Source organism: Antechinus flavipes, chromosome 2 (assembly GCF_016432865.1).
Source record: "Antechinus flavipes isolate AdamAnt ecotype Samford, QLD, Australia chromosome 2, AdamAnt_v2, whole genome shotgun sequence".
Classification (NCBI taxonomy): Eukaryota; Metazoa; Chordata; class Mammalia; order Dasyuromorphia; family Dasyuridae; genus Antechinus; species Antechinus flavipes.
This window is the reverse complement of record NC_067399.1, coordinates 231,530,279-231,542,621: the sequence shown is the minus strand read 5'-3', so window position 1 is coordinate 231,542,621 and position 12,343 is coordinate 231,530,279. Positions and strand designations below refer to the sequence as shown.

The window sequence follows — 12,343 nt, the reverse complement described above, 5'->3', positions numbered from 1 at the left end:
CTATGTATAATGTTTCAGGACCTTAAATCTTTTACTGTAACCACTGATAAATCCTACTTATTGTTGCTCCAGCATATTTGATTTTTTTCTTTTTTGATGTTGTTACTTAAATTTTTTTCTCTTTGATCTGGGATTTCAAAATTTAGCAATATATTTCTTTATATTTTCCTTGTAGGATCTTTTTGAGGTGGTCATTAGTGATTTTTTTCTATTTCTACTTTCCCCTCTTTCTAGCACTTCCAAATAATTTTTTTTTATTATTTCTTGTATTATTGTATCAAGGGTTTTTTATTTTTTAAACTATTAAAATTATTATTTTTTTTTTTTACTTTCAGGTAGTTCAATTATTCTTATGTTTTCTCTTCTTGATTTATTCTTCAGATCTATTGTTTTTCTTAGAAGATATTTCACATTCTCTTCTTTTTTTTCCTTTATATTTTGTTTTATTATTTCTTGGTCACCTTTGCCCAATTCTAATTTTCAAAGAGACATTACATTCTATGTTCTAAGGTCCTTTGCCACTGATTCTGAATTCTGAAGTGATTGAGAAGTCTGAAAGATGTAGGGAGCTTTTTTGGTTTTTTGTTTTGTCCCATCTATTCTCACCATTCTCCTTCTCCACACACATCCCACAACCCACAAGGAAAAGGCTAGCTCCTTAGCCATTCAGGAAGGAGAAAAAAAAGCCAGAGAAAGTTAGCCCATGCCTCCTTCATCCCTGTGTTGTAATAGAATTTCCATTCATGCAAGTTACCTTCCACTCTCCCTTTGTCCAGGATAATACATTCAGCAACCCACTTTACACCAGCAGGTGTAGCTGTGGGACATAGTTTATCTGAACATTTGCTTAAAAACAAAAAATAAACTAAACTACCTTCCTTTCAAAAGAAAAGGAGAGGAGCAGATTCCCAGAATCATTTAATGTGGTAGTTGGAAGAGATTTCCAAACTATGCCTTTCTCCATTTCCTGAAGTAGCCCTCATTTTGATCCTGTGCCTCTAATCCTGCTAGAGTCAAGATATTTGCCTGAGACACTTAAGATCTAAGATATCAAGCTTTATTTGACAAACAATAGAGCTCTTGATTTAGACCTGAGTGATTTTTTTCCCCATGTGGGCCATATCGTTGCTATTTTAGAAGCTCATAAAAGAGTCATTAATAATAAAATCATTACATTTCACTCTTGTAGCTTATGTGACCCATATCTAATTTTACAGAGAGATTTAGAACTCAGAACTATTTAAATTTTGAGTATTTCCAAGTAATCATTCAATTTCATCCCCCAATTACTTTTCCCCAGTGCGTATACATACATACATATATATATATATATATATGTATATATATATATATATATATAGAGAGAGAGAGAGAGAGAGAGAGAGAGAGAGAGAGAGAGAGAGAGAGAAAGAGAGAGAGAGAGAGAGAGAGAGAGAGACAAAGAGAGACAAAGAGAGAGAGAAAGAGAGATGATATGCATGACAAAGAATTTAGGGTAAATAAAAGTTTTTTAGGTCAAAGGGAAATGACTTTGGACACAAATTCAATCAGAAGTTATAAATAGACTTAAAAAAAAAACCCAAATATGTTGAAGGGTAAAATGCTTGTCTTTTGCTGTGAGGATAGAAGTAGGGCAAGGTTGGGGAAAAGCTGATCTTTGGTAGTCACTCAAAAGGTCACACACATGGAGTCATTAATCTTTAGTCTTGTAAACTTCATTTTCAAGATTTAAGAGGCCTTCTTTCTCTGTGTAAGGAGACATCACACTTGTAATTTTGGCTGCTACCATCCACTCTTCCCTCCTTCCTGCCACCATTTGATTTCTTTTTTCTCCTCTTATATATTAACACAAAAGCTTCTGCTGTAGAGGAACTCCAACTCTGATGATAAAATGTCTTCAAAGGAAAAGAAAAGAACAAGACCTCTCCTGTGCTACGATGTCCAGCATTTACAGTTAAGGTTTCAGAAAAAGTTCTGAAAAGTTTTCCCTGCCAACAGAAAAATCAGTCCAAATATATTCATATACCCTATTACACATTGATAACCCAATACCTAAAAAGACACCTGAGGACTCCAACCTATCACATACAGACATCCAGCTTACCAGGCATCTAAACATAAGCAACTGATATACATCAACCAAAGGTGCCCTGTGCTTTAATGGGTAAGACATAAACAGAACATTCATTGGAAGTTTTTTCTTTTTTTTCCCCTGAGACAATTAGGATAAAGTGACTTGCCCAGAGTCACACAGCTAGGAAACCTTAAGTGTCTGAGGACAGATTTGAACTCAGGTCCTCCTGACTTCAAGGATGATGCTCTATCCACTGTACCACCTAGCTGCTCCTGGAAATTATTTCTTTATGACAAAAATAGAGGGTCATCAAGGCAGAACCATTCTCAACAAGGTCCCTCTGAGAATAGTCTTCATTTATCTCTTTTTTCAATGGGAAAGTGCAAATGCTGGATATGATTCCAGAGCATCGTGGGGAAAATCTCTAGCATCTGAAAAAGTTGCCTCCTTCTCCATCCCCATCTCAGGAAGAGGGAGTCCCTGGATTCCTACAGAGATAAATAATTATCACAAATCTTAGAGTGAGATAGGGCTTTAGAGAGCTTATAGTTTAGATCTCTATCTGTCACAAATGAGAAAATTAAAGTCTCAAAGAAAGCCTATCATTTGCCCTAGGTCACCAGACTAGGAAATGTCAGAGCTAGCACTAGGATTCCATGTGAATTTTATATCCTGGAGGAATGCTTCCTTTGAAACATCCTGCTAGGGCTGAGTCCATCAGTATCTCTTATTTCTAGGTCAATCAAAAGGCCCAGCCAGGAGAATTTCCTAGGGGGTTAGGACCTATTGTTCCTAATGCAAGGTTAAAAAAAAATCTACTGGGCAGGAGTCACCAACATAATACTTTCTTGCCTTATTAGAACTGGGTGCCAGTTCGGCATAGCCTCTCCATTTTGAGGCCCTTGAACCCCAGAAACTTTGCTCTTGAGAGAGGATTATATGAATAGTTGAAGAAAAGAAAGGGCTCACTTCCCAAGATAGTCCTGAGGAAGGAACAGAGAAGGAAGAGCCAGGATTATGAAAACAACATAGTGTAATGGAAAAGAACTCTAGATCAAAAGTCAAAGGACCTGGCTTCAAGTTTTACCTTTCTCTCAGTTGTGTGACTTTAGGTAAATCATATTATTTCTTTGAGCATCAATCTCCTCTTTATGAGTGTTAGTCTAGAATGCTGCATTTTTAACTATGAAGCAATTTCCCACCCTCCATCTCTTAATTCAGTTGATATACTCACAGAAAGTAAGGGGCAAATAAGAGGGATAACAAGGTGTTAATGTGAAGAAAATGCATAGATACCTGGTTATCCTTTTACAAAATATGACTAAGAGATCTGATTGAATTAGAAGGGGAACTTGGCATTGGCCAGCTGGCCATACCACCTGAAGGATTTTTAAAAAACAAAATTTGTCAATCCCCAAGTCAGATGCAGATAGCTGAGCATTTTAAGGCAGGGTGTATCTGTCCCAAGGGGCACCTGGAAAGAGAGTTCTCTCTTCTCCATTCTAAAAGCTACAACTTTTCTGTTTTGGGAGTTGCTCACTCAGTAGGATTCAATGTATCCAGCTGGGAGCAGACATAGACAACTCTCTAGACAGACAAGAAAAGTAGCATTCTTGTAAGAAAACAGTTTCAAAGACCATGATCCCTGCCTGCATGGAAGACTGCCAATCATGGACTCAAGGAAGAATTAAACACAGCAATTGGCAGCTGACTTTCATAGAGGGGCAGACCTAGGAAACTCATCTGAGTGACTAATCCAGGAGAGAGTGTATTCAGCAAAGAACAGTATAAGAACATGAGAAGATAAAGGATTGTAAACTCTACAGTATTAGAGGCATGGATTGCCTTGGCCAACTGTATTTCTTAGCTCTATGTCTCGCTATGTAAGTGTGTGCTTTGCCCCACGGATGCTGTGTACACTTGCAGGGGTAAAGGGTGGGGATGATGGTGGGGAGTGCATCCCAGGTGTGTGGATGGGGGAGATGTTTTGCAGCTACTGTTCCAACTATGCCGTTTTTGGTAAGTAATTCTGTTTTGAACTACTTGGGTCTTCTTGTTGTTTACTCATTTCCTAGACGTGTCCAACTTTTTATGACCCCATTTGGGGTTTTCTTGGCAAAGACACTTAAGTGGTTTGCTGTTTCCTTGTCCACCTCATTTTACAGATGAGGAAATGGAGACGAACAGGGTAAAGTGACTTGCCCAGGATCACATAGCTCATAAGATTTGAATTCAGAAAGATAAGTCTTTTGATTTCAGTCCCTGAATTCTGTCTGCTTGCACCATCTAGCCACCCACATTGGGTTTACTGGCTAATTATTAAAGATAAGTTTACTAGTAGGAATTGCCAAACCTTAGTTTGAGGATTGTAGATCCACAGAATCCCCCTTTCAAAACCTAGGAGGATAGTTCTCTCTTTAGAGAGCCCAACCTGCAAATCTCTCATTGTTGAGTTAAAGAGTAGATATGGAGTGGGAAGGACTGGACAGGGCTACACAAAATAGGACAAATATTCATAATAACTGTCTTATAAGATTGTGATAAGGAAAGTGTTTTGTAAGCCCTAAAGTTCCAGAAAAAAATGTGAGTTGTTCATGTCAGGTCACTGGCAGCAGTGGCTGTGGATGACTTTGGACTAGCCAGGGGTCCTCAAACTTTTTAAATAGGGGGCCAGTTCACTGTCCCTCAGACTGTTGGAGGGCCGGACTATAGTAAAAACAAAAACTTTGTTTTGTGGGCCTTTAAATAAAGAAACTTCATAGCCCTGGGTGAGGGGGATAAACGTCCTCAGCTGCTGCATCTCACCGCGGGCCATAGTTTGAGGACCCCTGGTCTAGAGTATTGTGTGATGTTTAAGAGAGACAAAGAGAGAAAGAGAAAGAGAGACACACACACAGAGACAGACAGACAGAGACATAGAGATAGGCAGACATATAGAGAGACAGACAGAGAGACAGAGACAGAGAGAGACACACAGAGATAGGGAGAGAGACAGAGAGAAAGAGAGAGAGGATCACCTGGTGTTATACTTGAAGTTTCTTTCTTTAATGATAATAAGGCTTGGTATCAGAGGCTTTCACCAAAATATATTGGGTCTCATTCTTCCTGGACAATGCACAAATTAATGATTCAGTTCTCTTCCTGCCCCAGGCTTTTGTCTCCCTATGACTGTGTTAACTTAATAAGATATTTTCTCATTCCTCACCTTCACTCCAACTTCCAAACCATTTTGGTTCTAAGTAAAATGATTCCTAGATAAAACTCGTATCCTTAATTAGCTCTTACAACCCTAAGGACGTGATTGAAGAAGTGAAATATAGGATATGAAATAATTGCTTCTACTCTATCCTTTCTAATAATCCTCTTTTCCTAAAGAAGCAGTCAGAGACTGAATCCTTGAATACTGCTCTGACTCAGCTGGAAATGGATTATTCTCTGGGTGACTTCTCCCTTCCCAATTCTTCAAGCTTAAAGTCCATGAACCACAGAAGCCATGAATTCTAGAATTATTTTGTTCCTATATAGATTCCAGTCAATTAACCAGTTATCAAGTAATACTATACATATACAACATGCTAGAGATTTTGCTGGGCTGGAGAAACAAAGACAGAAGGAAACAAAGGTTGACATCAAAGACTTTGCATTTTGTCAAACATAAAACATTTCTATCCCTCCTCATGTAGATCAGTTTTTTTTTTTTATTTTGCATTAAGGATTATGATAAAGGTTACAACAACAGAGATTCAGTCAGTCCCTACTACATATAAATTCCTATATCAAGTTGGATTGTAAGAATAGATATAACCAGGCCTTCAACTAAGCCTGGAGCATTTTTCATGTAGTAACACAGAGAAGAAGAAAAGACCCTCCAACATCCAGTTCTTGGTGATTGTTCTGATCCATGGGAGATGCTCTCCCACAGATAACCCCACTTCTTGGAGTTACAGGGGCCAAGAGTGAGTTAGTGTTGCCATCTTGGGATCCAGATATATGAGTCCAACCACCTCAGCTTGAAGTAGAAATCAATCTAAGGAGAAAAAATCAGACTGATACATAGTTCTAAATTATTACCCCCACCTTCCAAAAGCTCAGCCTGATTTCTTGGGTTCTTAGCCTGTCTACTCAAGGGAGAAAGGGAAAAGAGGGACAGGTTGTTCTGAAACAAGGAATCCTCACAGTTAAGGACATTGGGGAAAGGTATGAAATTGTGCCTAGATATGGTGAGGAGAGTTAATTATAAAATTATAAATTATTATAAAAGACTTACTTCTTTCAGGGACTTTGGATCAGTGGCTGCAAATACTGACAGACCTCATGAAATTCCAATTGAAGAAATCTTTCACACACATACACACGCGCACACACACACACACACACACACACACACTTTTACATTCATTCTTTCCCTCTATTTAACAAACTAGGTCAATGAATGATTTAGCTGAGGAATGATTCTGGTTTTCTTCTCCAAGTTAAGTGCTCTTTCTACTTGTCTCCTGGACACCATAAAATTAAATGGAGGAAGAATATCTCCTAGAGATTTAGTGTGCCCACAGAGTCTGAATTTATCTTGGATTGGCTTGGGACAAAGGCCCCGTTATAGAGTCATTCATGGAAGGATCAGGAGAAGAGCTCCTTGCCATCAAAATGAGGTCAAAGGAGATCTGGACAGAGACTCCCTGAAGGGGAGAAAGGGATTAGGTATGCGTGATAATGGATATAGGATTGGGAGAGCAGCTGAATGTTGGGAGTTTGGAGGGGTGCTGAGGTCACTTAAATTCCATACCTTTTGGGGCCATGCAGATTTTCCCACACATTCCTGTACAGCACTTCAGACGACCTTTGCATTCCCCATCATTCTCACAGGCGTTTGGGGGGTTTTCCATCATGCATTGTCCACGGACAGCTGGACATTTGCCTGGTTTTGATACAGCTGGAGAGAGAAAGCTGACCAAGTTAAAAAAGGCTTTCCCAGAAATAGGGGTGTGTTGGTGAATGTTTAACAACAGACTTAGGAGTGGGGAGGGTATATACTGGACACACTTTTAAGTATAATCTGCATTATTCACATTTTCTCCATTACTTTCTTAAGTCTAGATAATCAATGAAACTATAATTCAAGTCCTAGTTTTGGCTTAGTGGATGGAGAACTAGAATCAGGAAGTCCTGATTTAAATCTGGCCTCAGACACTAGGAATGTGACCCTGGGTAAGTCACTTAATCTGGTTTGCTTTAGTTTCCTCATCTGTAAAATGAGCTCTAGAAGGAGATGGAAAAATACTCCAGTATCTTTGTCAAGAAAATCCCAAATAGGGTCATGAAGACCTGGATATGAAAATAACTGAACAACAACACTCATAATGAAAATTTTTAAAATCTAGTCTTCAAGTTGACTCTAGCACTGCCCCTGTCCCTCTAGCAACTTGCCCCTTCCTGAATGTTGGAAGTTTGGAGGGGTGCTGAGGTCACTTAGATTCCATACCTTCTGGGGCCATGCAGGTTTTCCCACACGCTCCTGTACAGCACTTCAGACGACCTTTGCACTCCCCATCATTCTCACAGGCATTTGGGGGGTTTATCATCGTGCATCGTATATGGACAGTTGGACATTTGCCTGGTTTTGATACAGCTGGAGAGAGAAAACTGACCAAGTTAAAAGAGGCTTTCCCAGAGATAGGGGTATGTTGGTGAATGTTTAACAATAGACTTGGGAGTGGGGGGGTATATACTGGACATACTTTTAAGTATAATCTGCATTATTCACATTTTCTCCATTACTTTCTTAAGTCTAGATAATCAATGAAACTATAATTCAAGTCCTAGTTTTAGCTTAGTGGATGGATAACTGGAATCAGGAAGTCTTAATTCAAATCTGGCCTCAGAAACTAGGAATGTGACCCTGGGTAAGTCACTTAATCTGGTTTGCTTTAGTTTCCTCATCTGTAAAATGAGCTCTAGAAGGAGATGGAAAAATACTCCAGTATCTTTGCCAAGAAAATCCCAAATAGGGTCATGAAGACCTGGATATGAAAATAACTGAACAACAACACTCATAATGAAAATTTTAAAATCCAGTCTTCTAGCACTGCCCCTGTCCCTCTGGCAACTTGCCCTAGTTCCCACCATTTTGGGACAGAATCCCTGGCTTCCATCCCTATCCCAAGTAGACTTGGGTACCAGAGTATTTTCCCTAAAGATACAAGGTCTGAGCACATCATTCCATCTCTCTCTCAGTAAAGTCCAGTGGTTCTTTATTGCCTCTAAGACCTTGTATAAACACTTTCACTTGAATATTTAAATGTTGCCCACAATCTAGCCCTTTCCTACATTTTCAGTCTTCTTCTCTTTTAGTCTTCGGGATCTAGCTGAGTGGGCTGATGCCAAAGTCCATACACATAACACATGGTCCAGCACAAATACAAATTTCCCCAAGATTTGTGCCTTCTATTCATACTCACCTTTTGAAATTGTAGATTTCCAATAAAATGTGGCTCAAGTGGCACCTTCTACATGAAGCCTTCTCTGACCATCCACACCCTAATGTAACTCTGCCCAAATTTTCTTACATCCATTTTGGATATACTTTGTACATACTTTCAAGTTTAATTGTTGTCTCTCCCACCATGAATTTCTTGAGGTCAGGTACAGTTTCACCTTTCTCTCTTTTCTTACCACTCTTAATATAAAACCTCACCTGTAGTAGACTAGCTTATCAGTCAATTTGATTGGTTGACCATGGCTCATGCCCTTGAATCTGTTGGGTCTTTCCCTTCTTGGTTTTCTCAGTCCCTTAACCTCACTCCCCAATACTTTTGACCTCTTTTTCCATCCCTAATGCTGTCTGTCTTTCTTCCCCTTCATCTTCTCAGTCCCAGAGGTCTCCCCTGCCCCCTCTACTCCCTCTCTTTGAGGCTAATCTGTCTTTCCCTTCTCTGGTCCCTTCAACATCACCCTCTGGAATCCATGGCCTTTTTTTCTCTCTGCCCATTCTTGCCCTGGCCAAGAGTCCTTTATTTCTCTCCTTAGTCTCTTCAGGGCTCATATACCTGGATCCATAATAATAACATTTCTGCCTCTCTGGGCACTGCCCAGCACTGTGGGTGGCACTGGTTAACTTTAGCAAGAAGACAACAGAAAAGAGATATGGGATGGATCCCCGCTTTGTTGGTACCTGGAGAGAAAAGCCAAAGGGACGAGGACATATCAAGCTCCTATGGAGAGAGAGTCTAGACTCCTAAGACCAATGAAAGAGCTCTCATATAGGGAGCTGTCAACAATAATCCAGGCTTATCTCCATAATTAGTACTGTGAATTTTGGCTAAGTTACTTTCCAATTCTGTTTCTTTGGTTGTAACAGGGTTGACCAGATGTTGTCTAAGATTCAGATCAACTCTAAGTCCCTATGATCCTTAGGGTAGAAAAGAGGGGCCAGGAAGGGAGAGGTCGTGGTAGAAGAAGGACTGAGCCCAATCTGACCTTGAATAGCATAGAGTCACTACTTAGGAGGATGGGCCAGTGCTCCCAGTCAGGAACACGGATTGACTAGAAGAGAGACAAAAGATGGACAATGAGACATTAATATGCTAAGAAAGTGTGAGAGACAAAGGAGAGACAGAGAGATAAGAGATAGATGATGAGAGAGACAGAGACAGGGAGAGACACATACAGAGAAAGAGAGACAAAGAGAGAGGCAGAGAGAGACAGAGAGACAGAGAGACAGAGAAAAAGAGAGAGACAGAGACAGACAGACAGAGAGAGAGAGAGAGAGACAGAGAGACAGAGAGAATTTTTTCTGCACCTGGTAAGGTGGTAAGGGCAGTACAAAGACATAGACAAATCACAGTGATGACCTCAGTGCTCCTCCCTAACAGCCTAGGCCAGTTTGGTAACCTTGAGCAATCACCACAGCATTTCCTTTCAAATCCAGGCTCCACCTGAGGTGCCAAACTCCCATGATGCTTGATGCACTGACCAGAGAATATCCATCTCTGGGTCCTGAGAATTAATCCCCAAAACTCTCACCTCTTCCCTCCCAATACAACAACAGCAAATCTCTGTGGTCTCAGGAGACCTGACATAGCTAACATCTGGAGCCCAACACAGTCTATGTCTAGGGTTTATCATAATACACCCCTGCCCCCTTTCTGGGGGGAAATCTTATCTCTTGCTTCTGATCCCAAGCAGCCTCTGGGATTGAAGCTCTTCTTAGGGGTTGGTCTCTCATTATTTTTCAGTCTGTAACTGTAAGACTGTGCATTCGCTCCCTGGTTGCTGCTTCATTGAAAGTTCCATGAGCTTTGGCTAGACCATCCCTACCCAGAAGAGATCTCTTTAGCTCCAGAGACTTGTAGCTTTCCTTCCTTCCCCACCCCAGCATCAGAACTTCCTCACCTGGATCCTCTGTTTCACGAGGATTCACACACTTGAAACCACAATGGTAATAACAGCATTTCTGTTCTCGAGGGCACAGCTCATCATTGTTGCACTCTGCAGGATCTTCTTTAAAACAGCGGACATTGTCTAGGGGGCAGCTCCCTGATTTCACTTTACCTGGAGAAGGAAGCCTAGGCCTGACCCCCATCTATATCCATGGATGGAGAGGCCAGACTCTTACAAGGGGAGAGAGGACACTTACATAGAATCTAGACTTATCTACTACTATTCTGTGACTGAAGCCAATAGCTTCCCCACTCTGACCTTTTCTTTCCTCTTCTGTAAATGAGAAATTTAGAGCCAAATGTTCTCTAAGATTCCTCCCATCTCTCATTTTTGTGATCCTTTGTGCTGAGAGAAGACTCTGGATTATAAGCTGAGGCAGGAGTGTGGATTGGGACTGTGAGGGGAAACTGAGCACGAAACAGCTCACTAACCCTGAATGTGGAGAGGTCACTATTTTAGTCAGAATTTCCAAAGAGCAGCAAAAGCTGCAGATACAAAGAGGTATCACAGAAAATAGAGAAAGAAGTAATGTGATAGTACTCATTCCTATAAACTACAAAGTTTATGCGCAGCTTTTCCCACAACTATCCTGTTAGATAGCTGCTAAAAACATCATCAAGCATTATTATCCTATTTTGTACTTAAGAAAACGGACTTATAGAGGTCAGTAACTTACCTGCATATGTGGAAGAACCAAAGACTTTAATGCATATTTCTCAATTCAAAGAACAAAGAATTCTCCATTCTCCCAAAAAGAGGAAGAACCAGAATGACAATGGCAAAAAAATCTCGGGTACAGAGAAAGAGTCATTGACAAAGGATGAAATAAGAGGTTAAGACACAGAGAGAGAGAATGATAAAAAGAGAGAATGAGCTAGAAAATAAGAAAAAGAGAAAGAAACAGAAATAATATGATTGAAACAAAGGGGAAAGAAAAGACAAGGGGTCAGAGTGAGATTCAGGCACACAGAAAATGGCAATAAAGTTTTTGAATTCTGGACCCTTAGAAACTTCTCAAATAGCATCTCTGATTAGGAGTTGGGGGAATGTGAGTAAGAAAATTGTTATTCAGTTGGGGAAAGCAGAAACATTGGAATTTCCTGTCTCTGTCCACTACATCGAGAGGGACAGATCTTTCTGTCCTAGGATGCTCAGTCTCAGGAAGGCAGGAGTCCCTTATCTCCCATCTTGCAGACTAACCCTGGACCTGACCTTACCTCCTTTAGCAGCGTTTCGGGTCCCAGAAACTGTTAGGAACCCAATGGCAAGGAATGCCATGAAGAAGAAGAGGCTTCCAGACTTCATGGTGATGATTGGGGCCAATGAAGTAGCTGGTTTGAGGACCTGGCACTTATAGCTAAATCAATGGGTGGGGTTCCAGAGAACTGCCTTCGTAATTGATTCTTTTGGACTCAGGCCAAGCAGAAAGTTTGGACCTGAATCAAATTTTGTAGACTTCTCAAAACGCTGGTAACCATCCTCCCTTTCCTCAGGGGTGATCTAGAGAGAAAGGTTGGGCTTAGTGGGAAATAGGCGTGTAGAAGAGGGAGAAACAAGGTGCTGAGTTATCCATCAAGCTCAATAATGTGAATGCATAAAAAAATTTATTTCTGTAATGATTTAGAGTTCAAGGCACTTTATTGAACTACACTCTTGAGTTTGAGAGTCTGAATTTGAACTATGTGATCTTGATTCAACTTCCCCTCTTTGGGTCTCGGTTTCCTAACCTGTAAAAGTCACTCTCAGCTCTGAAATGATAATACTATGAGTTCTAAAATTCCTTTTAGTTCTTCATCTCTGATCCTATGATCTCTGATCTAAGTTCTGTGC

The 12,343-nt window shown here is 40.4% G+C and overlaps 1 protein-coding gene across 1 annotated transcript; it reads right to left on the bottom strand.

Moving 5' to 3' along the window:
• Positions 1-5,661: 5,661 nt before the first annotated feature.
• On the bottom strand, positions 5,662-11,849 carry LOC127548854 (antileukoproteinase-like). The gene is made up of 5 exons (XM_051976487.1): positions 11,731-11,849; positions 10,466-10,624; positions 7,557-7,703; positions 6,861-7,007; positions 5,662-6,101 (listed from the first exon to the last, which is right to left on the bottom strand). The coding sequence occupies exons 1-5, from the start codon at positions 11,816-11,818 to the stop codon at positions 6,097-6,099; spliced, it is 546 nt and encodes a 181-aa protein (XP_051832447.1). The 5' UTR covers positions 11,819-11,849; the 3' UTR covers positions 5,662-6,096.
• Positions 11,850-12,343: the final 494 nt, after the last annotated feature.